Here is a 25786-nt window from a genome sequence, read left to right as displayed (position 1 = left end):
GGACCCCCGGTGGTGTCTGTGCTCCCTGAGGGCCCCGTGCGGGTGAAAGTGGGAAAGGCTGTCACCCTGGAGTGTGTCAGTGCTGGGGAGCCTCGCTCTTCGCCTCGCTGGACCCGGATCGGCACCTCTGCCAGCTTGGAGCAGCAGACATTCGGGCACGTGGACAGCCACACGGTGCTGCAGGTGAGGCGGCCCCGGCCAGACGCCAAGGCTGTTCCTTCTGTGGGTTTGACAGGGGTCCAGGGTCCCTCCTTGACCAGATGCTTTCAGGAAAGAGTGGGGTGTGTGGGTGGGCGATGAGTGGATGGAGAGAAAGGGGGTGATGGCCAAGGTAGGCGGTGAGAAATGGGTAGGTGGTGGGAGTGGGGTAGACGACTGTGGGGTGGGCGACGGGACTGGTTGGCGAGCTGATGAGCAAGGGGACAGATGGCTAATGCCTGGCTCCTGGCTTTCTTCCAGATTTCCTCGGCTAAGCCGGCAGATGCAGGCACCTATGTGTGCCTCGCTCAGAACGCACTGGGCACAGCCCAGAAGCGGGTGGAGGTGATTGTGGACACCGGTGCCGTGGCTCCTGGTGCCCCGCAGGTCCAGGTTGAAGAAGTTGAGCTGACCGTGGAAGCTGGACACACGGCCACCCTGCGCTGTTCAGCCACAGGTTGGGCAGGGCCTGAACTGTAGCCCCGAGAGCGCGGGGGAGGGCAGCAGGCTTAGGGAGGGGCTGTGCGTGGCATCTCCAGCCATGACTTAGCGCAGGGGCAGGACCCCTCACCGCCCCCCCAGCCGGTCCTGAGCAGCCCGGCGGCCGTGTTGTCCTCCGCGCCACAGGCAGCCCCACGCCCACCATCCACTGGTCCAAACTACGCTCCCCACTGCCCTGGCAGCACCAGCTGGAAGGGAACACACTGGTCATCCCCCGGGTGGCCCAGCAAGACTCGGGCCAGTACATCTGCAACGCCACCAGCCCTGCTGGGCATGCTGAAGCCACCATCGTCCTGCACGTGGAGAGTAAGACTTGCTTTCCCTCCTCGGCCTCCGTGCTCCCCACTGCATGGAGGTCTAAGCCCTCGCTCCCCACCAGGCTCCGCCTCGGGCAGGACTTCGGGAGCCCCATCCAGAGCCCGATACCCCTCTGGCCCCCAGAGCCTGCCCTGGCCCCAAGCTCACACCCCCTCCTAGCTAGGGCCCTTGCTGGCCACACCCCCAGGCCTTCGGGCCCACCATGCAGCCTCCCCGGGCCCCGCTCCCAGCCTGACCTCTGCACCCCCCCAGGCCCACCGTACGCCACCACCATCCCGGAGCACATCTCGGTGCGGGCAGGGGAGATGGTGCAGCTCCAGTGCGTGGCGCACGGGACACCCCCGCTCAGCTTCCAGTGGAGCCGGGTGGGCAGCAGCCTCCCCGCAAGGGCCGTCACCAGGAACGAGCTGCTGCGCTTTGAGCCCGCGGCTCCTGAAGACTCGGGCCGCTACCGCTGCCAGGTCACCAATAGAGTGGGCACAGCCGAGGCCTTCGCCCAGGTGCTCGTCCAAGGTGAGCAGCCGCAGGTACCTGGGGACTTGCACCTGGGGCCTCTCTGGTACCCCGCGATGCCCTCCTCTCCCAGCTCCCCAAGGCCCAGGTAGGCCTGCCGCCTCCAGGCCTGTGTTCTCCATCCTGCTGTCAGCAACTCACTCTGGCTGCCGCGCCCTTTCCCTTGACATTGACCTTGCACTGCCAGCGGCTGTTGTTGAACCTGCCAGGCTGGACATGCCCAGGGCAGGGCCTGCAGCCCGTCATCTCAGCAGCCCCTGGTTTTTCCACCACAGGAGGCAGAACGGGTGGGAGGGGGTGCGAGGGAATTGGACAGTGGAGACATGAATGAAAGCCGGGCAGGGCAGCGCCCGCCCCCAATGTCCCTGGGGGGTTTGTGGACCTCCAGAGAGCCTAGCATCTCTGTGGCCTCCTCTGTCAATGGCACAAGGCCAAATGAGTGCTGAAGGGCCCAGATTCTAGAGGCAGGAAAGCATGCAGCCCAGTGGCGAGAGTCGGGTTTCGTGCCCGGCGTGGGTGCTGCTGGCTGTGTGACTGGGCCGAGTAAGTTGCCCTCCCCAAGCCTAGTTGCTCCGCTTGTAAAGTGAGGACGGGCCAGCACAGAGCCCGGGGCCTGCTGCGCGGGTGGCCTGCCCTCCAGCCTGCCCTGGCCCACTCACGGCCTTGGTCATGGGTCCTCCTGCTTGAGACTGCGGCGGGACTCGCCCGCTGCCCTTCCTCCCAGTGTCTGCCTCTTCCCAAGCCCACGCCTCCCACTCTTGTCTCTTGCCCTCCCCTCAAAAGCCAGGACTTTGTGGGTGCACAGAGCCTGGTGCCCCTCAGGCTCTTAGATGTGTTGGCTGAATGGCAAGTGCCAGGAGAACAGCGTGAATGCTCGGAAATCTCCTGGGTCCTGGGGAGTCCTCCGGGGTAACGCACTCACACACACACACACACACACACAACCTTAACGTGTCCCCGCAGGCCCTTCCGGCCCTCACCCCGTCAACCCAGCGGGGTCCACGTCCACCGTCCAGGTGACACCTCAGGTAGAGACCAAGAGCATCGGGGCCAGCGTCGAGTTCCACTGTGCGGTGCCCAGCGATGGGGGCACCCAGCTCCGCTGGGTCAAGGAAGGGGGTCAGCTGCCCCCTAACCACAGCGTGCAGGATGGAGTGCTCCGGTGAGCGGGGGCGGGGAGGGACAGGCACCCCACCCAAGTCGCAAACTTTTCAGGGGGCTCATCAGGGGAGCTGGTCCCCGGTCAGCTCCTCGCCAACCCCGGGCTCAGTGCTCCCCGCAGTCGGTGGCCGAGTAGTACCGAAGTGAGGCTCTCTGTCTCGTTCAGCACAGCTTAGCACGTGGACGGCCTGCGTGAACAGGCCCACGTGGATGCTGTTGCTTTTGTTATGCTTACTACTGAGGATACAACACAGGCTCTGAGGCCAGAGAGATGCAAATGACTCATCTCAGCTCTGCTACCTGGTAACTGAGTGATCTTGCGCTCTAGACCATAGAGCTTTGGTGGTGACCCCTACCGCCCTGACCATGCTGCGCAGCTGGCCCTTGGGAGACTCGTTTATAGGGAGCTGGTCACATGACTTTTACCGCCCTTGAAATTGCCAAGCACCATCATTCGTTGTCTTTTCTCCCTTGTGTCTCATTGTGTCTTACTATTTTTTCTTTACAGAATCCAGAACCTGGACCAGAGCTGCCAAGGGACATACATTTGCCAGGCCCAGGGCCCTTGGGGACAGGCCCAGGCCAGCGCCCAGTTGATTGTCCAAGGTAGGGGGTGGCTTCAGGCCTCTGGTGAGAACAGGGGACAGGAGACGGGCCCAGGACCTGGCCCGTAAAGAGAATCATCCAATTCTTTTTTTTTTTTTTTTTTAAGATTTATTTATTTGTGCATACAGCACTGAGGTACAGACCAGAGGTGCAGGGTGGGGTGAGGGGGGGCCCAGCCAAACCAGTGAAGACCGGAGCAGACAGGGGCGAGTAGGCGCGCACGTAGACACGGGAGTGTTAGCAGCGGTGTGTAGCATGGAGGATGTAGCATGAGCGAACGCCTAGGCTCCAGGCTCATCTTCTCGGGGTGCTGGGCTGGGCCTGCCGCGAGCTGGCCTCTCCCTGCCTCTGCGTCCCTGCCCCCAGCTCTGCCCTCCGTGCTCATCAACATCCGGACCTCCGTGCACACCGTGGTGGTCGGACACGCTGTGGAGTTTGAGTGCCTGGCGCGGGGTGACCCCAAGCCTCAGGTGACATGGAGCAAAATCGGAGGGCGCCTGCGGCCTGGCATCGTGCAGAACGGAGGCATCATCAGGATCGCCCAAGTGGAGCTGGCCGACGCCGGGCAGTACCGCTGTACCGCCAGCAACCCCGCGGGGGCCACCCAGTCCCACGTGCTCCTCCTGGTACAAGGTGAGGGTGGCGGGGCGCGCGGCGGGGTTCCCCTGCTGCTGTCTCCTGCGCTGCCTGCTTTGCTCTTCTTTCCTGCTCCCCTGGGAATGTTCTGCTTTGTACACTTAAAGGAGCAGGTTCATAATGAACGGTGGCTGCTGGGGATAAAAGTGTTACCCGGAGCAGCCTGCAACTTGTAGACAAAAGCCAGCCTTGGGGGCCAGGAGGAACGTGGACACGGCCTGCTCTGGTGGGGACCCCTGCAGCCCTCATTGGCAGAGACATCAGCAGACATAATGGAGGAAAACACAGGCAGTGGATTCAGGGTGGACACAGCCTCTATTTTCTGTAGAGGCGGTTCCTTTTCACCCCAAATGTACGACTTGCTCCAAACCTCTCTGCCCACACGGCCCAAGTCCCCAGGGACTGCAGGTTCCGCCCAAGTGCGGGGAAGTTTTCGGACGGCGCGGTCAGATTTCCTGTCCCTGAACCCTGGCTGCCCCTGCCCACCCGGACAGCCACCTTTCCCTCCGAGCCGCATTTCCCCTCTGGGCCTCATCTGTGGAGCGGGCACACTGTCCCTTCACGGGACAGTGTCAGGGCACAGACTGGGCTCACGCGTGGTGGCTGTCACCGGGCTGATGGCCTGTCTCTCCTCCCCTTCCTACAGCCCTGCCCCTGATCTCAACGCCCCCAGAGGTCCGCGTGCCTGCTGGCTCTATGGCCGTCTTCCCCTGCATGGCCTCCGGCTACCCCACTCCTGACATCGCCTGGAGCAAGGTAAATCCTGGAGGGGTCAGCCTGGGGGCAGGGCCAGGTCTCCGCTGTGTCAGCCCCAGGTGTTGGCCCGGGCTCCCCCAGAGCACCTGCTGAGCATTTGAGGGTGTCCCCGAGGCAGAGATGGGAGACAGGCCCGCGAGGTGCCGGGGTCCAGAGTGTGGCTGTGTTTGCAGCTGGATGGGAACCTGCCGCCCGACAGCCGCCTGGAGAACAACATGCTGCTGCTGCCCTCGGTGCGGCCCCAGGACGCGGGCACCTACGTCTGTACCGCCACGAACCGCCAGGGCAAGGTCAAAGCCTTCGCCCACCTGGAGGTGCCAGGTGAGACGGAACCCCGGCCCCCCCAGAACTGCCGGTGCCCGCCCCTGCCGGGCGTCGTCTAACCCAGCTCTCTGCCGCAGAGCGGGTGGTGCCCTACTTCACGCAGACCCCCCGCTCCTTCCTGCCACTGCCCACCATCAAGGACGCCTACAGGAAGTTTGAGATCAAGATCACTTTCCGGCCCGACTCCGCTGACGGTGAGCAGGAGAGTCGGGATTTGGAGGCGCTGGGGGTAGGGGTGGCCGGGGGCAGCTGCCCTCACGGCATGAGCCCAGGCTGTTCCAGCCTCATCGCCGCAGTGGCCCTCCCTGTCCTGTCCCGAGCCCCCGCTGGGCAGTCGCTCTGGGCCCTCTCTGCCTCCTCCCCACCTCCCCCCTCATCCTCCCGTCTGGAGCTTCCCTGTGGTCCCCCAGCACGGAGCGTCACCCCCAGTCCTGTCCCTCCTCCCCTTCCTGGCTCTGCTCTTTCTACCCCTCCTTCTCCCACCCTCACCTCTCCTCTCTTTCTCTCATCTGTTTCCTCCATCTCTTTCGGGCTCTGACTTTCACTGTCCAGGTCTCCTCCTCTACTCGGGTGAGTCTGCCTCCCTCTGCTCCTCAGGTAGACGCAGGTGTGACTGGGGCAAATCGAGCTCCTCTGGGGGCTCTGGGCGAGACCCTTCTGAGCCTTGGCTGGGCTCCCCGAGTACCCCCGGGCCCAGGCTGCGTGGCGTGTGCCAGAGGGAGGGACGGGAGCCGAAGGCTGGGAAGGCTCGCTGGCTGGGTGGCTCGTTCTTGGGGCAGGGCCGCCAGGAAGCCCGTAGTGGCTGGGGGTTCACACCGCCTTGCCTCCCCAGGGATGCTGCTGTACAATGGGCAGAAGCGGATCCCAGGGAGCCCCACCAACCTGGCCAACAGGCAACCGGACTTCATCTCATTCGGCCTGGTGGGCGGAAGGCCTGAGTTCCGGTGAGACCCTCCCCTTCCCCACTCACTGGGGAGGAGGCTGGACAGTGGGGCTTTAGACAGGCGAGTCCCACACTGGGCTGAGCTGTCCAAAGACCTGGGCAAGGGCACTGCTCTGAGAGCCCCCCAGGGCAGGAGACAGGAGAAGGCCTGGGGAGGGGGGAGGGGGCCAGGGCGGGCATTAGGTGGGAAGGAGGCAGGGGCGGGACAGGAGATGGTGATGTCTCCTTTGCCCAGGCTGGCCCCTCACTCGCAGTCTCCTCTGCCCTCCCGCCCCTCGGAGCAGGTTTGATGCAGGCTCAGGCATGGCCACCATCCGCCACCCCACCCCGCTGCCGCTGGGCCAGTTCCACACGGTGACGCTGCTGCGCAGCCTTACCCGCGGCTCCCTGATCGTGGGCGGCCGGGCCCCTGTCAACGGGACCTCCCAGGTAAGAGCGCAGTCCCCTATTTCCAGCACCCTCCCCCCTCTTCTGCCTGCCACTCCTGACTCCCCGCTCCCCAGGGCAAGTTCCAGGGCCTGGACCTGAACGAGGAGCTGTACCTGGGGGGCTACCCCGACTACAGCGCCATCCCCAAGGCGGGACTGAGCAGCGGCTTTGTGGGTGAGCTTCCGTCCTCCAGCCTGGCCAGGCCTCACCCCACTGGCCCCTGGGAGCTGGGGGGGCACTGCCGGGTGGAAGCTGGAGCCTGGCAGGCCTGGGGGGCCCCATCCTGCCTCGTTCTGCTCCCGGCCCAGGCTGCGTCCGTGAGCTGCGCATCCAGGGCGAGGAGATCGTCTTCCACGACCTCAACCTCACGGCGCACGGCATTTCCCACTGCCCCACCTGCCGGGACCGGCCCTGCCAGGTAACCCTGTGCTGCCACAACACCGGGCTGCCCCTGGTCACTGGCCTCACCCCGACCGGCCCTGTGGGAGTGGGGGAGGTCAGAGCACTCCCGACCGACTTTGGGGGTGGGGGGGCTGCCTTGCAGAACGGCGGCCAGTGCCAGGACTCGGAGAGCAGCAGCTACGTGTGCATCTGCCAGGCCGGCTTCACCGGCAGCCGCTGCGAGCACTCGCAGGCCCTGCACTGCCACCCAGGTGCGTGCCCGTCCCGACACTGCCCCCACCCCGGGGCTGCCCCATGTTCGCCCTGCCCCCGCTGCACACGTGCCCCCAACCCTGCCAGCCCACCCGTTGCCCAGGTGTCTTTCAGGAGTCCGCGCAGTTCACCTGTCCACCTCCTCCCATCCCTCCTTTCCCTTAGCCATACTTCTGGTCTAGTCCACCCTGCCACTGTGGTCTCCTGGACAGCCCAAGGCCCCCGCAGCCACCTCTCCGCCCCCCTTACGGGCTGAGGCCCCTGGGGAGGGATGAGCAGGGTCCCTCTCCTGAGTCACCTCCATGCCCTCCTCTGGCTCTCGTGTCCCCCCCAGAGGCCTGTGGGCCTGACGCCACCTGTGTCAACCGACCCGATGGCCGAGGCTACACCTGCCGCTGTCACCTGGGCCGTTCGGGATTGAGGTGTGAGGAAGGTGAGCAGAGCCGGGCCTGAACCCCTGGGATCCCAGGCAGGCGGGCGGGCGGGCGGGGTTGAGGGGCCGCTGGAAGCGCCGCTCTGAGGCATGACATGCCCTCTGCATGGTGAAACCATCCCGGCTCTGGAGGGCCGCCAAGGCCGCTGGTCAGGCTGTGCCCGAATCTCTCAGTGGAGATCTGCAGAGGGGCCTGTGTTACAGGCCCTCCAGGCCTGGTCTCCTGCGGGGCTGCGGCTGCTGCCCAGCTTGTCCTGACCTCGGGGAGGGCCAGCGGGGAGGGCAGGGGTCCCTGAGAAGGTTCTGTAGCTGGACTTTCCCTGGGGCTGCGGTGTCCCACTGACTCGGCTGAGCTGTGGCTGCTGCAGGTGTGACCGTGACCACGCCCTCCATGTCGGGCACTGGCTCCTACCTGACGCTGCCCGCCCTCACCAACACGCACCACGAGCTACACCTGGACGTGGAGTTCAAGCCTCTGGCACCGGATGGGATCTTGCTGTTCAGTGGGGGGAAGAGCGGGCCCGTAGAGGACTTCGTGTCCCTGGCGATGGTGGACAGCCACCTGGAATTCCGCTACGAGTTGGGGTCAGGTGAGCACCAGGCACCAGATGCCCTTGGCTCTGGGTGCCAAGCTTTGTGCATCCCCTGACCCCATGTCTCAGGGAGACTCACAGGAATAAACTGGGAGGTCAGCCCCCCACCCCCAGCGCCCCCGCTCCTTCTCGCTCCTGCTCTCATGGTGTGACATTAGTGCAGTCCCTAGACCCGTGACACTGGGAAGCAGCAGAACGGTGTCCATCTGCTCAGCGCTCAAGGGGCGGGGCAGGGCAGGGCCGGGCCACCCGAGTCCCCAGCCCACCCTGCGTCCTTCCCAGGGCTGGCCATCCTGCGGAGCCCCGAGCCGCTGGCCCTGGGCCGCTGGCACCGCGTGTTTGCCGAGCGCCTCAACAAGGACGGGAAGCTGCAGGTGAACGGGGGCCGCCCCGTGCTGCGCTCCTCCCCGGGCAAGAGCCAGGGCCTCAACCTGCACACCCTCCTCTACCTCGGCGGAGTGGAGCCCTCCGTGCCGCTGCCCCCGGCCACCAACGTCAGCGCTCACTTCCGGGGCTGCGTGGGCGAGGTGAGGACCGGCCGGAGGACAGGCAGGAGGGAGGGTGCTGACTGGGCCCCTCTGCCTGCACCAGCTGGGGGTCCTGGGCGTCAGCCCCCCACCCTGAGGGGGACAGCGCCAGGCCTCAACCTGCACACCCTCCTCTGCCTCGGCGGTGAGGGCGGGACAGTGGGAAATGCCTCGGTGTCCTCCTCTCTGAAAGGGGCCACCTGCACCTGCTTGGAGGGGCTGTCTTGAGGGCTGACTGCGCAGGGGTCCGGCACACCCAGGGATGTGTGCCCCTCACTCCCCCAGAATCGCAGCTACTTCCAGCTTGGGCTCCCAGCTACTCCGCTGCCTCCCTCTGTCGGCCGCTGCCGCCTGCAGCCCTGTGTCCCTGTGCTCACAGGTGTCAGTGAATGGGAAGCGGCTGGACCTCACCTACAGCTTCCTGGGCAGCCGGGGCATCGGGCAGTGCTATGACAGCTCCCCGTGCGAGCGCCAGCCCTGCCAGCACGGCGCCACGTGCATGCCTGCCGGCGAGTACGAGTTCCAGTGCCTGTGCCGAGACGGCTACAAAGGTGTGTGCCAGCCTGGTCCTGGGGGCGGGTGGGACAGGGGTCAGCTCCCCTCCAGCGGCCCCCTCACTCGGCGCTGGCCCACAGGCGACCTCTGTGAGCACGAAGAGAACCCCTGCCGACTGCGGGAACCTTGCCTGCACGGGGGCACCTGCCAGGGCACCCGCTGCCTCTGTCCGCCCGGCTTCTCTGGCCTACGCTGCCAACAAGGTAAGCCCCTCACTTCTCTTCACCTCCCTCTTGGGACCCTGCACACAGTACCCTCGGGTACCTGTGCCCGGCAACTGAACCCTGTCTACCCCGTAGGCCCTGGCCACGGCCCGGAGTCCGAGTGGCATCTCGAAGGCAGCGGGGGCAATGGTACGTACTTGCTGTGGCAGCCAGAGAGGCCACAGGGCTTCTCTCCCTGGCTTGGGCTTTCCACCCTCCTCCCACCTGCCAGCCAGCGGCGCGAGTGAGGAGTTCCCTGGGTGCAAAGTTGGGTCCTGCCGGTCCAGACTGGCTTGGCCACCTTGGGCTGCCGCTTGACCTACTCTGGCCTGTCTCCGCCTGTGTGCTGTCCATCAGCAGGCATCTGTGTGCCCACCCTGGCCCCAACAGCAGTGAGGCTGTGGGATCCGTGAGGTCTGCCTTATTTACCCTACGTTTATACTGATACTGTATGACTTTCGATATCACTCAGCCTCTCTGTTCCCTGCTTTTCTCCTGTATAAAATAGAAATCACCTCCTTTCACAATGTTTTAGATAAAATGTTATGTGACAGCAAAATCTATTTAGTATATTTAAATGCTTAGAACAATAGAGATTGGGTGTAGAATGGTAGCGTTTGTTAACCGTGTGTCTAAGTCACGGGATTATGACAAGGATTCTGTTAAATGAAAGGGTGTTTGTACCCTGCACAGTGACTAGCACACAGTAGGTGCTTGGGAAGTGTTAGCTGTGACCCCCGCCCCTGCAGCTACCAGGCCCACAGTGGCTAGAGCTGGCCTTAGGTGGATAAGAGCAGCGGGGACACACAGTGGCGATAAAGGCCCAGGTAGCCACCCAGGCGCCCAACTTTCTGGGCAAGGCTTCACCCCTTGAGCCTATTTTCCCATCTCGATGATGGAGGAATCACGAGGGTTCTGGACCTTTTATATGCATAGGCCTAGATGACCAACTCTGCTAGTGTGCGCAGAACTAATGGTTTTCTCCAGAAGTGGGACTTTCAGAGCTAAATCCAGAGTAGAACTTGGTAAATGGGGGCTCCCCTGCCTGGGCCCTATTGACTTCATAAAGTAAAACAGATAGGATTTCCAAGGGAGCCAATTATACGTAAGTATAAATAATGATACATCATTAATACAAATAAATCAATACATGATTATATTTCAATAAGGTCATCAAAATACTAAAATGTTTCTGATTTGCAATAGGTGCATCTTTTTTATCACATTAAATAACAAGACTGACGGGGGCCCAACAGCTACCAATTAGTGTCAATAAGCATACACATTGTTTTAAAATATTTGCACGTGCTAACATGATAAAGTATCACCTGCTAGCATCAAAGCCACAGGCTCACTGCTGCCCCGGTGGTTCACTGCCTCTGAGCATCACTGGGAACAGTTTGATTTCAGTGAGAAGTCAGGGGAAATAGAGTTATGCTGTTTTTCCATCCAAGTTCACGGCCCTCTGGGTGTCCAGGGACTGCAGGTCAGACCCCCCCTTGGAAGTACACATCAGGCCAGAAGTGGGGGTCAGGGGAGCCAAGGTGTGATGGATGCTTGATCCAGGTGAGTGGGTCTCATCAGCCCCCTGTTCTGCAGACGCCCCCGGACAGTATGGAGCCTATTTCTATGACGACGGCTTCCTAGCCCTCCCCAGCAGCGCCTTTTCCAGGAGGTGAGAAAGGCCTGTGGGCCCCAGGGGAGGAGAGAGGCAGGGCAGGGAGCAGAAACCTGGGACTTGCACTTGCTCACATGCTGCCCCCCCACAGCCTGCCCGAGGTGCCCGAGACCATCGAGCTGGAGGTTCGGAGCAACACCGCCAGTGGCCTCCTGCTCTGGCAGGGCGTGGTGAGTGTGGACATCCGGTCCAGTATCTCAGGCTTCCAACCTCCTGATGTCCAGGGCAGTGGGAGAGAAGGCTGTGCCCACAGCCCCCAGGGTCTTCAGCTCTCCAGGCTGAGCACCCCAAAAACCCCATGCTTCCCTGGCAGGAGGTGGGAGAGGTTGGTCGAGGCCAGGACTTCATCAGTCTCGGGCTTCAGGACGGGCATCTTGTCTTCAGGTGGGTCCTGGCACCAGACCCTTCCTCCCCCCCGCCTCAGCCTCCTTTGCTCAGTCCCCGGGCTCCTCCATGGGAAGCTGCAGTGCCCAGTGTCCCAGTCACACACCACCCACATTCCCACACACACTGCAGCCTTCCCGCCCCCACTCCAGTCCTGCCCCAGCTCACACTTTCTGGGCCTGTGTGACTGCAGCTACCAGCTGGGCAGTGGGGAGGCGCATCTTGTCTCTGAGGACCCCATCAATGACGGCGAGTGGCATCGGGTGATAGCGCTGCGGTAAGGGAACCCACCGGGCACTAGGGCGAGGGGGACGGGACGCCCCGCACTGTGCAGGGAGGCAGGCGTGAGCTCTGGGGCGTCCGAGCTAGAAGCCAGGGCTGGGGAGAGCCGCCAGCCAGAGCACGGGCCTCCGGGGCGGCAGAGAGCTCGTGGGGCAGGCAAGTGAGCACCCAGGGGGTGGAGGAAACCCGGGAGGGGGCCCTGAAGCGGCATTTGTGGGGCCAGCTCTCCAGTGGGGGCAGCAGAGATCTCAGGGCTCAGTGGGGCCAACTTCTCTGGAGTCTCGGTGGAGGAGGGAGACCACCTGGGATCGGGAGGGCAGGGAACAAGTCCGACAGAGCTGACCCGGTTCCACCGCAGCAAGGGCCGGAGAGGCTCCATCCAGGTGGACGGTGAGGAGCTGGTGACCGGCCAGTCCCCAGGCCCCAACGTGGCGGTCAACACCAAGGGCAGTATCTACATCGGTGAGTTCCGGGCTCAGGCCTCCTGCGGGACCAGGCCCCTCCCCGGGCCGGTGGGCGACGGGGCTCCCGCAGCCCTGGAGCATAGGGCCCATCGCCTCGCCCTGGACCCCGGGGCTGACGGCCCGTCCTCTCCCTCCCCACAGGCGGAGCCCCCAACGTGGCCTCACTGACCGGGGGCAGGTTCACCACCGGCATCACAGGCTGTATCAAGAACCTGGTGCTGCATTGTGCCCGGCCCGGCGCCCCGCCCCCACAGCCACTGGACCTGCAGCACAGTGCCCGCGAGGGTGCCAACACACGCCCCTGCCCCTCGTAGGCACCGCCTGCCCCACCGGACTCCTGGGCAGTGCCCCAGCCCCACAGTGTCGAGTATATTATTATTAATATTATTATGATGAATATTTTGTAAGAAACTGAGGCAATGCCACGCTTTGCTGCTACTGCCCTGGGCTGGACTGAAGGGTGCGCAGGTCACCCCCACTCACACCTGGGCAAAGTCCCAGGCCGGTGGGCAGGGCAGTTGGATGGAAGCGATCGCCTCAGAGGGCCGCCCGGACGTGGGCTCAGGCTCGGTGGCCGAGTGGGCTCAGGACTGCCCCACCGCCCCTGCATGGAGCCCCCGGGGCAGAGGCGGGCGCCTGCTCTGCAGCCCTTGAACAAACCCTCATTCCCACAAGAGCCACCCTCTGCGTCCCGCCTGGAGCCTGGCTAGCTTCCTGGAGCAGGGCGTGGCATGGCCCCTGCCACCCTCCTCTGGGCTGGGGAAGCTCTTCAGTGCCAGCTGTGAGCAAAAGGCAGCTCCTCCGTGGGCAGGCAGCCCCCTCCCAGCCCGTGTCCCAGCCGCCCCCTCCTGCCAAATCCTCCTGGCTGCATCCTCCCATCCCACCCCCACCCCAGTGCCACCCAGGACCTCTGCCCTCTGGAGCTGCCAGGAAAACCACCCCCACCTTTACCGGGAGCTGCTACAGGCAGAGCCCAGCACGGAGAGGGCCCCGCCCACACACCAGGCCACATCCCCCCACTGATCTGGAAGTGAAGGCCCAGGGGACATGGGGGGGAGGGGTGTCGGTGGTCGAAAGAGTTAGTGCCTTGAGTCGGGGAAGCCAGGACTCATGACTGGAGGAGCTGGAAGGGCCATGACCGCCCTGCCCCATCTGTGGGAGCCCGAGGGCCCAACTGGAGCCAGCGCCGTCCCCGCCAGCAGCCCTCAGACTGTGGGGTCAGGACACCTGGCCTCTTGTGTGCTAGAAGGGACCCTCCTGTGGTCTTTGTCTTGATCTTTCTTAATAAACGGTGCTATCCCCGCCAGGCCGTCTCCTGGGTCTGGGACTTGATTGGGCGGGACCTGAGCGTGGACTGGGATGGGGCGAAACAGCTGGTTGGGTCTGGCGTCAGCAAGGGCCCACTCCCTGCGTTCGGCCCATCGAGCAGAGCGCCAGCCTGCATGCCAGCTGCAGAAAGGTCCTCAACCTCCTGCCACCATCGCAACAACCTGGGAGGAGAGAACCACCTCGTCCGGGAGAGCAGCCGGGCTCAGGCCCCAAAGCCGACAGCCTGGGTGGAGTGTGGTGGGCTCTGTCTAGACCCAGAGGCCACCCTCTTCCTCTGATGGCTGTAGCCTCTCTAGAGGTGGCCTTCCTGGCCCTGCGGGGCTGGCCCACGCGGCTGCAGCCCTCCGGGAGCCACCTGACCCGGACTCAGGTAACAGATGGTACAGCTGAGCCCGAGCCCACGGGCACGGCCCCCGCAGGCCAGCCGGCTGGAGCAGCAGCAGCAGCACAGGAGGCCCACGAGGAGGCCGGCAGAGGCCAGGAGCAGCAAGGCGGCCAGCGCCACCCCATGAAGTCGGGGACCTGTAAGGAAAGGGGAGTCCACCAGGCTCGAGTCCCTGCCCCCTTCCTCTGCAGAGGGACCTCGTGATCTGGGTGTGACTTGGGGAGTGAGTGCCACCTACCTGCCCGAGCTGTGGCTTGCTGGGCGTCCGGGTCTGCGACGGTGCTGCCGGCTGTAGCACAGATGGTGCCTGCAGACCTGAGAGCTGCAGGGAGAGTCGGCAGCGTGGGGGCTTGGCCGCCTGTACTCCCCGCCGGGCTGGGCACCAGAGAGGGGCCTGCGGCGGGGACAAGAGCCCACACCTGACGCCGCCATCTCATCTGCCGAGGCCCTGCTCGGCCCTCTCCAAGCCCCTCTGGATACCAGTGTTTCCATTTTACAGAAAGGTTAAGTCACTTGCCCAGGTCCTGGAACTGGACGTGGGGGGCCCCCTCCCTACCCCATACACGGGCCTGTGTCAGGCCTAGGTCTGTGGAGGGAGCCACATCTCAAGAAGGAGAATGCTCACGGAGTGAGCACTTCCCGGAGCCCCGGGCACCACGCTCAGGCCAGCCCGCTAACAGCAGTTCACTTAAAGTGTATGACGACTCTGAAAGCTTGGGCCTATCATCCACCTTACAGACAAGGAAACGGGCATGGCGAGGTCCGTTCATTTTAAGTGGACAGTCAGCAGCTTAACCGATACTCATTGTACGGTCATCATTGATAATGATGATCATCGATCATTATCTTCATCTTGCAAACCTAAAACTCACCCATTAAACCACTCCCATCGCTCCTCTACACAGCCCCTGGCAACGTCCTTCTTTCTGTCTCTGTTCTAAGTACCTGGGAAAAGTGAGGTCAACAGACTTCGGCCTTTTGGTGACCCTTATTTCACCGAGCCAATGGCCTCAAGGTCCTATGTAGTCAAGCATGTCAGAACCCCCTACATTTTTAGGACCAAAGAATATCCCATTGTATGTACAGGCGCATGGTGCTTGTTCATCTGTTGGTGACACAGGACTCCTTTTTTCTAAAAGATTTATTTATGCATACAAGAACTGAGGTACAGGCCAGAGGGGTGGGGGTTGGGGGTGGTGAGAGCATTCACCAAAGTCAGAGCAGGGAGCAGAACAGGGAGATGTAATGAAAGGCACTGCTGAGGGGAGCAGCAGGTGGGGCAGGAGAGGTCTGTTGCGCCCTGTGGCCCAGCTCCCTGGCTGGGGATGGAACTCATGCTGCAGTGGCTGCAGATAGCTTCACAGTGCTGTGCTTTTATTACAGGGCAAGGAGAGAGGGGCACCACTGAACCCCCAAACCTGCCTGCTCTAAATAGGTTCTGCCATCCGCCGCATCAAGATAAAACATGTAAGACTTTTAATGAAAAGGAACTTTAATACAGTGAGTACACAATCCAGAAGACAAAGAATATAATTTCTTGATCAAACAGCTGAAGTTACCCATCCCCTCACGGGCAAAAGTCCACCCAAAAGGGACTGGCCCAAAGCAAGACCTGAAAGCCCGCCACGATTCTAAAGCACCTTCTGGTGGGGACCCATAGAAAAGGGTCAGAAATGGCCAGACAAGTCTGGGAGGAGAAGAGCAAAATCAAAATCACTGTAAACGCTGCCGTAGTGAATCTCCCCAAGGTCTCTCACCCACATCTGTTTCAACCAGTGCTGGACAAAGATGCAAACACAGTTTCTTCACATGTGTCTGCTCCGTGTGGCTTCCGCAGGTCTCCTGCCTCTCCATCCTGCTTCTTTCTTCTCTTCAGATTCATTCTCTTCCCATCTTTTCTCTGCTCAGCTCCACCCTCCTGGGTGGGACAGGGAACCTGGAACTTCCCCTTTCCCTAGGGACCCCCCTGTTACATTTTAACCTGTTGTGCCACGGGGGAGGGCCTGGGACTCCCAATTTTCAGTGAGCACTCTGGTGAATGTTGAGCAGAAACCTGAGGGGACAAAGGCAACAGCATGGAGACGTCTCACAGCCTTCCAGGCGGAGGCCAGAGCAGCACAAGCCTGGAGCAGGGGGAATCAAGGAGCGGAGGAGTGAGCAGGCTCGGAGGTAACGGGGGCGTGACTCAGAGCCGGCAGCCTGCAGGCTGAGTGAACAAGTCATCTGGAGGGTTCTGAGCAGGAGTGACAATCTGACTTAGAGTCTAACAGCCTCCCTGCTCCACTGTAAATGTGGGCTGCCTGGTGACTTCCTCCTAAAGGCAACAGTTGGAAAGAAGGCAGAAAGGGTACCAGTGAAGAAACCCCACAAGCGTGATCTCAACCTCCGAGGCCACGACTGTCAACAGTCACGGATCCTGCTCGCTGTGACCACCTTGGTCAGGTGGGATGGGACGACGCTTGGCCTCCTTGGTCTTCTTCCTGATGACCCACAGCCCTGGCCTTGGGAGAAAACACCAGGGAAATACTGGGGATGCGGTGACTCAACCGCTTGGAAGAAGGGGAAGCTGGTGACGAGCAGCTGGGGGCTGGGGCCGGGGCTCAGGAGTTCAGCGGGGGCGAGCCAGGTGGGAGAGGCTGCCTGCCTGCACACCCGAGATGTCAGGGAGGGAGGCAGTTGTGTAACGAGTTCAAAGACAGCCCAGCTGGCAATGGAAAGGACACCACTGAGCACGTGGGCAGGAGGGGGCGGACGAGGACGGAGGAGCCGTGAGCACAGCAGAAAGGGTGTCAGGGAGACCACAGAGTCCGTGCTGCAGTGTGGGACCCTCGGAGCTGCATTCACCACTCAGCTAGGTGCTTTTTTTTGCCTTCCCTGGTTCATCCGTAGGTAGCAGCCCTGGTTAGGGGACAGGCATTGCCACGTCTCCAGGAAGGATCTTCTGGGTGACCGATGCTGGTCCCCCCACTCATAACAGAGGTGGCTCATGGTTTGGCCTCTCATAGTCTAGGGCCTGGAGCTACTCATTTCTCCTCCCGAGACCTCAGTTTCCCCATCTATAAAATGCGATTAGTGGAGAGTCAAATTCAGGTTTCTGGGTCTCCCCAGAAGACACAGCACTGTGAAGCTGTCCGCAGCCACTGCAGCATGAGGTCCCCAGACGTGGAGCTGACCCACATGGCGCAGCAGACCTCTCCTGACCCACCTGCTGCTCCCCTCAGCGGTGTTCTGCTCCCCACTCTGTCTCTGGCGAATCCTCTCATCCCCATGCCCTCCCCCCACATCTCCAGCCTACACCCCAGCTCTTGTATGCATAAATAAATAATTTTTTTTTAAAATTGAGGTTCCTTGGTGGAGCATCAGTCAGTATCCCCCAAGTTTACGTAAATAAAACACCTCTCCTTTTATTGTCCTGGGCCTCGGTGCAAAGTTCCACTTAGGAAAAGGCTCCACCACTGAAGTGATGTTTGGAAGCGGCTGGACTAGATGTCTCTAGCATCGTTCCTGCTGAGTCGCTCTGGTTCTCAGGTGGCCTAAGAATCCATTCCCCACCGAGCCTCCCTTACTGTCTCTGCCACCCTGCCTCGAGCCCTCCCACAGAAGTCCTGAGCCAGGGAACGGGAAATGGAGTCGTCCTTCCCTCCTCACGGCTCAGGGCTCAGGGTGCAGCCGTGCCACCACTCACCTCTGCAGCTGGCTGGTGGCCAGGAAGCCTGGTCACTGCCATCGCCACAGTTGTCCATGTCCCAGGGGTCACACACCAGGCTTGGGGGGATGCACACGCTGTTCTCACACCGGAAGTAGGGACCGCAGGATCCTGGTCGGAGAGGGGAAGCATGAGGTGAGAATGCTGGGTCTCCCAGGACACAGAGGACCCCACGATGAGGAATGTGGGAGGGGGAGCAGGGAGGGCTGTTTCCAGGTGCGAGTGGATGAGCTTCTCGTGGGAGAGAAGTGCGTGATGACCAGTGTGATGGTGCTGCTGGTGGTGAGGATGGCGGCTGACCATTCTGGAGTTCCTGTTCCAAGCCGGCCACCCTTGCAGACGCTTCATTCACATCTCAGCTCATTAAGATCTCACCATAATCCTAGGGGATAAATGCTATTAACCCTACTTTTTAGAATGAGAAGATGCAGACACAGGAAGATGAAGTCCCTTGACCAAGACTTCACAGCTTGGAGTGAAGCCGCAGAGAGGGAATTCAGCCCCAGGCTACCTAGTTCTGGAACCCGAGTTTCCTAGGCCTCCTGGCACATAGTGGGTGTGATGTGTGTCTGCCTGTGTGTGGGTACGTGAACCCGAACGCTCTACAAACCCTCGCTCAAGGCTTTGCATTTGCCATCAGCTCTGCCCGCCACTCTCTTCCCCAAGTAGCTGCAGTGCAGAGTTGCTGTGAGAGGGATGGAATCTGTCCCTCCACGCCACAGGCACTGCTGCCCAGGGGCACTGTGGACACGGTACCTTCCCTCGCTGGAGTGGGTCTCTGTCACCATCCCCAGAGCCCTAGTTTGTCAAGCATCCGAAGGGCTGGCCCAGGACAGAGTGCCAGGGTGTGAGCGCGAGTGTGTGGGCGTGCAGAGTGGCACCGTGTGTGATGTGCGTCGTGTGTGCAGCGTGAGGAGTGTGTGCGGTGTGTGAGTACAAGTCATGCGATGTGCTAGGCTGGCTTGGGGATAGGTGTCCCACCGGCAGGGCGCGTGGTGCTCCAGTGTGAGGCGTGCACACGAGGGGGAGTGGGGGTCGGGCTGGTGGGGCGTCTGCTGTTGCGGACCCCCAATGGACGTGGTTCTTGGGGTCTGGAATGTCCCTTCCTGCGACACCCTAAGCCAGGAATCAGTTCCCGCTCCTCCCCACTCTCAGGCCCCAGCCCCCTCGTCCTGTCCTCCACTGTTCAAGAGCCCTTGGTGGCTCCCGGGAACAGGTGCCCCCAGCCTAGAGGACGCAGCCCCAACGCACCCAAACGGAAAGAGGTGACTTCTCCCACGAAGTCCACGCGGGGCCGGCGGCCTCTGGTGGCCAGGCGCAGGCCGAGGACCGGTCCGGAGGACGCCACCGGGTCGGGGATGGTCAGGCCGCAGAGCGGGTCCCCCAGGGGTCGGGGCGCCCCCGCAGGGCCCTCGTAGAACTGCAGGTAGGAGCCGGGGAAGCACCGGTCTGTGGGCTCCGCCGAAGAGGCGTTGGGTGCCGCGCTCGCCCGGGGCTCCGGGGCCCCGGGAGTCAGGCTGTACACCAGGAAGAAGCGGAACTGGAAGCGGATCCTGTCGCCCGGGGCCGCCGCTCGAACCCAGAGCGCGCAGTCGGTGTCGGGGGCCACGAAGTAGAACCTGCGCGACGCCGGGTGCGAGCGCAGCAGCAGCCCGGCCACCTGCCGCGTCTGCCCGCACAGGGCCACCAGGTCGGCTGCGGGGAAAGGACGAAGTCTGAGCCGGCGTCCTGCTCCCAAGCTTGGCTCTGCCCCTGCTCCTCTGCCCCCTGCTCGCTGTGTGACCCCACGCAAGTCACTCACCTTCTCTGAGCCTCCGTTTCCTCGCCGGTCGAGTGGGGATGATTAAGCAATGTCAAACTTTTGTGAGGATTAAGTAACTTAAATTCTCAGTCTCTTATTCCAAAGCCACAGGATGTGCTTCAGAATTTTCCAGATCTTAAAGATAATATGATGTATGTGTGTAAGGTATATTATGTTGCACCCGGAATGGCTTCTGCAACAGCCATTTGTGATCAGACACATTTTCTAGGGCAAAGAGTGACTCAGAGAGCAGCATCACATCTGCATGCTGCCAGTAAATTATAGAAAAGCAAAGTTGTATTTCACAAGCTTTGGTATTCTGGACTTGAAACTAAAAGATTGTGGACATGTGCTCGTGTCCTGACTGTGGCTGCTGGTGAGTGAGTGTTAGGGAGTGAGAGTGGAGGGTCAGGAGTGGGTGGGATGGACACCTGCCCATCCAACAGCCATGCCCTGTGTCTCCTTGCTAAAGGAGCTCTCATTCCCTTCAGCTGTCAAGAACTAGTATGCCAGCACCCCTCGAGATTGGGCTAAGCCAAACCTTGTAATTCTCACTCAGTTTGCCAGTTTTAGAGATTGGCCTGGGACGTGGCTCAGGCCAGTGAGATTTAAGAAGTTTGCTGGAGGTCCCTGGGGTTAGTTTCCTGATTTAAAAAAAGAGAGAGAGCGCCCTCCCTGGTGGCGCAATGGTTAAGCGCAGCAATATGAAGCTAGCCGCAGCCGCTTTTGAACAGGTTGATTCCCAGCCAGGGAGCTGGCCCTCATGGCTCAGCAGACCTCTCCTGACCCTCCCGCTGCTCCCCTCAGCAGTGTACTTCTCCATTCTGCCTGTTCTGCTCCCCACTCTGTCTCTGGTGAATCTTCTCACTGCCCCTCCACCTCCGGCCTGCACCCTAGTTCTGTATGCACAAATAAATAAATCTATTTTTTAAAAAAGAGAGGGAAAGGGAGAACTAGGTGCTGAGGAGGCTCTTCCTGTTTTGGCAAGCTGTTGCACAGATATGATGCCCAGTGCTTCAGCAGCCATTCTGCCCGGGTGAGGTCATGAGCATGATGGAGAAGCTCTGGCTTGAACTACAGAATGAGCTTCTCTCAATCACCTGCCTGTTCTTCTTTTTTTAGTTTATTTAATATTTATTTATGCATACAAGAACTGGGGTGCAGGCCAGAGGTGTGGGTGTGTATGTGAAAAGATTCACCAGAGACAGAGTGGTGAGTGGAACAGGTGAATCTGCTGAAATGCACTGCTGAGGGGAGCAGCAGGTAAGACAGAAAGGTCTGTTGTGCCATGGGGCTGACCCCCTAACTGGGGATCAAACTCAAACCTCAGTGACTGGTGACAGTGTGACAGTGCTGAGACTTAAACCGTGTGCCACCAGGGAGGCCCTTGCTCACTCTAAAGTGAAATAAATATCCTATGGCTTATGCCTCATTTAATTTGCTCATTATTACTAGCCCAAAATATCCTCTCTGGTGCAGGATTGTTGAGAGTTCAATTAGATAATACGTCAGTACTCAAACTCGCTGATTTTTGTGTTACAGAGAGAAGAGGAGGTGCCTTTTTTGGTGCATGGAAGGTGCCTGAGGACCTGCCTGAGTGTGAACCTTCAAGGATGAAATTCTCCACCAGGACTCAAACTGTGAGAGCACTTTCCTGCTTGACTGCCCCCTCCCACACCCCCGTCTGCCAGGTGAGGTCAGAGAGTGGGTCAACGAGTGCCTTCTGCGTGCCTGACACTAAGGGCCTTGCACAGTTTTCATATGCACAATAATAATAATTGTTAGGAGTGACCAGGTGCTGCAATGTAATCATGTGGTATCTTTGGCACCACAGAGGTGATGCCAAGGGGAGCAAAATGCCAAGACCAACAGAAAGCTTGTGGCAAAGAGGGAGGCCAGTAGGCCTTGGGGATCAGGGTACATTCAAATGGACTGTTCCAGCCTGACTCCTCACGGAATCTAAAGAGACCCTTGGCATAGGAGCGCGCGTATAAGCCCCGCGCCTGGTAGGCCTGGCCTAGAGCTACTGGCCAAGTCTCCACTGAGCCTATGGGTCGGTCTCAAGGACAAGGATAGTCCCAGTCAAGCCCGAGCCTGTACGCTAGGACCAGGGTAAGAGCTGTTCACTCACTCACACATCCACAGGTACACTCCAGAGAGAAGGGAAGAGAGGAGAAAAGAAGCCCGCAGGTCACAGAAAAGGTTCAGAGGACGGCTCTACTCAGCCGTCCCAGGTTTCGGCACCAATTTGTTTTTTGTCCCGATTTCTGTGACAGGCCGCAAAGAAGAAAGACGGGAGGCAGAAAGGCTGAGCAAGCAGAGTTTATTGCTCCCGGACAGCAGCTGAGACGGAGCCCCTAGGGTGGGGTCCGCAGCTACTGCCAGTGCTATAGGGGAAAAGGGTCTCATATAGATTCTAGGTTCACATTCGAAAGGGGTGACTCATGCCTGTGCCCCCTGATGCTAGGCCCAGTTCCTCCCACACGCATCTCCCAGATGAGAGGCCCAGTTAATTATCACACTTGGATGTGAGGCCCAGTTTGTAATCTCCCTTATCTAGTCCCACAGGTAGTTGTGTTATCTTTAGCACCTGGTCGCCCCCAACAATAATCTCTTGAGGAGCAAGGGCTTATTATTATCCCCCTTTTACTGTTGAAGAAACTGAGGCTGGAACTCCCCAGTGGTTCAGGGGTTAAAGACACAGCCCTATAAAGCTATCATTAGCTACTTCAACATGAGTTTGACCTCCAGCCAGGTTGCTGACCTACTGGCACAGCAGACGTCTCCTGTCTCGCCTGCTGCTCCCCTCAGCAGTGTGTTTCAGTTGATCTACCCCTTATACTTCCCTCTCTTGTGGGTCTGCTAGTCCAGAGGCCTATTGGGCCACCATTTTGCTACCTGTAGTTCTGCATTCCTATACAAGGTCAGAACTGACCTTCAGAAACCAGTCATAGGAGCCAAACCTCACAAGGTGCCTTTCAGGTCAATCGAGAGCAGAAAGCTTGATCACCCTGGGAAGGGGGTGCCTGGTGAGAGGTCTGAGCAGGAAGGTGGGGGGGGGTGTGCTGATGAGTGATGTGTAAACTTACTGGTCTGCCACGAGGTAAAACCAGCAATGCCCTGGGGGCTAAGGACCTGTACTTGATGCTCAGTGGGAAGCCTTGTAGATAAGATTGTAACCCTGACTGGGAACAAGGGCTAGATGGCCATTACAAGACTGAGTCATCCAGCTGATGAGCAGTGCCTGGAGGGCAGACTCACCTCTCTACAGATAACTGTCCTATTGTTCATTTCCTTTAACCTACTTCCCCTACAACTGATGCTGTATTTTGTCCATAAAAAGGTCGAGATCTTGCTCTTCAGCAGCTTCCTGCATTATGTACTCTGCTCTATGACTCATTTTTTTTTTAAATCATTGTGATGCTGCCCGATGCAACCTCTCACCCCTACACCTGTGGCCTACACCCCAGTTCTTGTATGCATAGATAAGAAATCTAAAAAAAAAAAAAAAAGAAATGAAACGGAGGCTTAGGAAGGTGAAGCAATGGTCTTGAATAGAAAAAGATGGTGTGAATGAGTCTGACTCCAAAGCTCATGATATTTTCCATTGCCAGGCTTAAAACTGTCCCTTCTACAGCCAGGCCCCTACTTCTGGGTCACTGGGTACCCCAGCCTTCCAGAGGGGCTTGAGATAGATTTAGGGGGTGCCTAGCAATATGAAGCAAAAGGTTTCCCAGACTCCCCCAACTCAAGGGACCCAGCCTGTGTAGGTGAGGACTGATTGGGGAAAGCCAGTCTCTGGGCGGGGGGCAGGTGCAGATTTTCTGCCTGCCCCATGGGCCCCTCTCTACTCACCTGTGTCGGGAGCAGACACAATCAGAATGGCAGTCCCCAGGAGGAGCAGCCTTGGGGGTAACAGCAGCAGACAGGCCTCCATCCAGGCCCTGTGCGCCCAGCAAGGGGGCAGACCTGGGAATCTTCACTGTGGCCTGGGGGAGACCAGGATGTGGGGACCTGTGAGTCAGCCTGGAGGCTAACAGGACACAGGGAAAGGAGAGGCAGGTCCCAGCTCTTTACACTGATCTGCATGCTTCAGTTCCTGATCCTCCTTCAGATCAGGATTGTGTCCAGGGTTGCCTGGGAGATTTGGGGCTTGGCCTGGAGCAGGGGGAGAAAGGGGGGATGATGTCTGCTCACCCCTTGGGGAAAAGGAACTGGGAAACTCAGATCCTGCTCAGCAGCAGGGTGAGTGGGAGCGCAGCCTCAGAGAGCTGCTACCTTCCTGGATAAGTGGGCATCCCAGGGCTTAAAGGAGGCCCCATATGCCAAGGGCCACTCTGGGAACTGCTGAGGCAGCACAAGGTCAGAGAGCTCCGACCAGCAAAGTGTTCCACCTCAGGGCTCCTGCTTCCAGCGCCCTCCCAGTGTTCATCCATACCCCTCCTTCCATGCTGGCTTCTTCAGACCCTTGTGGTCTCACTCAGCTCACAAGTCACTTCTCAAAGCACACTTCCCGACTACTTCCATCTGAATTAGCACTTCCCCTTCAGGTCACTCAATCACATCTCCCCAAATGATTTCAACACTCAATAGAACTATTTTTTTTTAAGATTTATTTATTTATGCTTATAGGCAAGAGATGCAGGGGCGATGAGAGGACTCACCAGAGACAGAGTGGGGAGCAGAGCAGGCTGATTGAAAAAGTACATTGCTGAGGGGAGCAGCGGGTGGCTCAGGAGAGGTCTGCTGCGCCATGTGGGTCACTCCCTGGCCAGGGATCCAACGCATGCTGCAGTGGCTGCAGAGAACTTTATAATGTGGTGCTTTAACCTGTTGTGCCACCAGGGAGAGCCGGGAACGACTATTTTTTAAAGATTTTTTTCATTTATGCAGACAAGAACTGTGGTGTAAGTCAGAGGTAGGGAGGTAAGAGGATTTAAAGAGACAGAATGGGGAACAGAGCAGGCAGGACTACTGAAATATATTGCTGAGGGGAGCAGCAGGTTAGACCAGACCGTTGTCCTCCGGAATTCAGCTGGTCCTCTTGGTTCTGGAGATAAAAAACCTGTCCTCTAGGGGGCAGTCAAGGTCAACTCCAGGGGAGGCACCTTGGGGAGCAGCTGGGCAGATGTACTCAGCAAGCCAAACAGTGATGTGCTTTTTTCTTTTTAAAGATTTATTTATTTATGCATACAAGAACTGGGGTATAGGTCAGAGGTGAGAGGATTCACCAGAGAGAGTGGGGAGCAGAACAGGCAGATCGATGAAGTATTGCTGAGGGGAACAGTGGGAAGGTCTAGAGAGTTCTGCTGTGCCATGTGGGTCACTTCCCTGGCTGGGAATCGAACTCATGCTGCATTGGCTTCAGACAGCTTCACAATGCTGCACTTTAACCCACTGTGCCACTGGGAAGGCCCTGTGATATGCTTTCACAAGGAAGGCACTTAATGGAATGGGAGGCCAAGCAAGAGATAGGAGGGGTGTATTCAAATCTGTCTCCTTGTCCTGTAATGGGGCTCAAGTTTTTAAAGGCAGATAGAAGGCAGGGAAGAAATCATGGTAGGTCAAGGAGAGAGAGAAGTAGAAAGTTCATGGTAGGCAAGCACGCATGCTGTTCATGTTCTTTTTCAGGGGTGGGGGGCAGCTAGCATTTATTGGGAGGTTTGGAAGGTTCAGACATCACAGGGTCACTCTAACTCAGAGTCTCTGGAGGTTGTGCTTATGCCCAGAAGCCCACTATCCAATAGCTTGATTCCTATTCCAGCTGGGCTCCTCTGGCCCAGCCTGCTGCCTCTATAAGATAAGCGTGAGGGGTTGCAAAAGCAAAAGGGAAATGGGAGTCAAGAGGCAAATCTTTTGCAAAACAAGTTTGACCACCTTTTCCTGAAACAAGCCCCAACCAGGGTTTCACTGCATTGCATTGTAGAAACAGTTGCAGGGAGGCTGCAGGACACCCAGAGGCCTAGGGTGGTGGCAGCTCATCTCAAGGTCTCTTCTACAAATCAAGGTGACTAGGGAAGGACAGTTGTCCTGTCCAATGAATGTGCCTTATTCTGTACAGTGGGACCATGCCTAAGGGGCTTTCCTCCCCACCCCACTTTTGTCTTGCCTAAGGGCTCTTTACATTTCACCTGTCACATTCTTTTATGCAATTTAGAGTTTGATAAACTACTAGTACATATTCACTGACTACAATTCCTGGCCCAGAGCTTAGACTACAAGCCCTGAGGCAGGTATAGTCTTCTCCTTTCCTGGAGGTGGAAGTCAAAGTCCGGAATATTTGCTTAAAGGAGCCCAGGAGGGCCCTCCCTGGTGGTACAATGGGTTAAAGCACAGCACTGCAAAGCTGGCCACAGCCTCAACACAAGTTTGCTCCCAGGCCAGGGAGCTGACTCCCCTCAGCAGTG

General features: G+C 59.3%; 2 protein-coding genes across 2 annotated transcripts in view; one reads left to right on the top strand and one right to left on the bottom strand.

The window, feature by feature from the left end:
* Positions 1-13464, top strand: part of HSPG2 (heparan sulfate proteoglycan 2) — a 106062-nt gene extending 92598 nt beyond the window's left edge. Inside the window, exons 74-100 of the mRNA XM_012722090.1 lie at positions 2-183; positions 460-655; positions 826-1005; positions 1270-1530; positions 2494-2692; positions 3200-3297; positions 3664-3930; positions 4580-4689; positions 4863-5010; positions 5091-5207; positions 5846-5957; positions 6241-6385; positions 6460-6559; positions 6694-6803; positions 6930-7038; positions 7374-7472; positions 7841-8062; positions 8348-8592; positions 8972-9143; positions 9228-9350; positions 9447-9500; positions 10950-11025; positions 11120-11198; positions 11342-11412; positions 11606-11689; positions 12053-12156; positions 12300-13464. Of these exons, the coding sequence (XP_012577544.1) occupies positions 2-183; positions 460-655; positions 826-1005; positions 1270-1530; positions 2494-2692; positions 3200-3297; positions 3664-3930; positions 4580-4689; positions 4863-5010; positions 5091-5207; positions 5846-5957; positions 6241-6385; positions 6460-6559; positions 6694-6803; positions 6930-7038; positions 7374-7472; positions 7841-8062; positions 8348-8592; positions 8972-9143; positions 9228-9350; positions 9447-9500; positions 10950-11025; positions 11120-11198; positions 11342-11412; positions 11606-11689; positions 12053-12156; positions 12300-12472 (3836 nt within the window). The 3' untranslated portion in view covers positions 12473-13464. The remainder of the gene's footprint in view (position 1; positions 184-459; positions 656-825; positions 1006-1269; positions 1531-2493; positions 2693-3199; positions 3298-3663; positions 3931-4579; positions 4690-4862; positions 5011-5090; positions 5208-5845; positions 5958-6240; positions 6386-6459; positions 6560-6693; positions 6804-6929; positions 7039-7373; positions 7473-7840; positions 8063-8347; positions 8593-8971; positions 9144-9227; positions 9351-9446; positions 9501-10949; positions 11026-11119; positions 11199-11341; positions 11413-11605; positions 11690-12052; positions 12157-12299) is intronic.
* LDLRAD2 (low density lipoprotein receptor class A domain containing 2) lies at positions 13106-23316 on the bottom strand. Its single transcript, XM_004679371.1, has 6 exons — positions 23235-23316; positions 18830-19273; positions 17558-17689; positions 14111-14266; positions 13848-14009; positions 13106-13182 (listed from the first exon to the last, which is right to left on the bottom strand). Exons 1-6 carry the CDS (start codon positions 23314-23316, stop codon positions 13106-13108), a joined length of 1053 nt encoding a protein of 350 aa, XP_004679428.1.
* Between the last annotated feature and the right edge of the window lie 2470 nt (positions 23317-25786).

This window comes from Condylura cristata, unplaced genomic scaffold, assembly GCF_000260355.1.
Source record: "Condylura cristata isolate star-nosed mole 26May11 unplaced genomic scaffold, ConCri1.0 scaffold00008, whole genome shotgun sequence".
Taxonomy (NCBI): Eukaryota; Metazoa; Chordata; class Mammalia; order Eulipotyphla; family Talpidae; genus Condylura; species Condylura cristata.
This window is presented reverse-complemented; position numbering and strand designations above follow the sequence as displayed.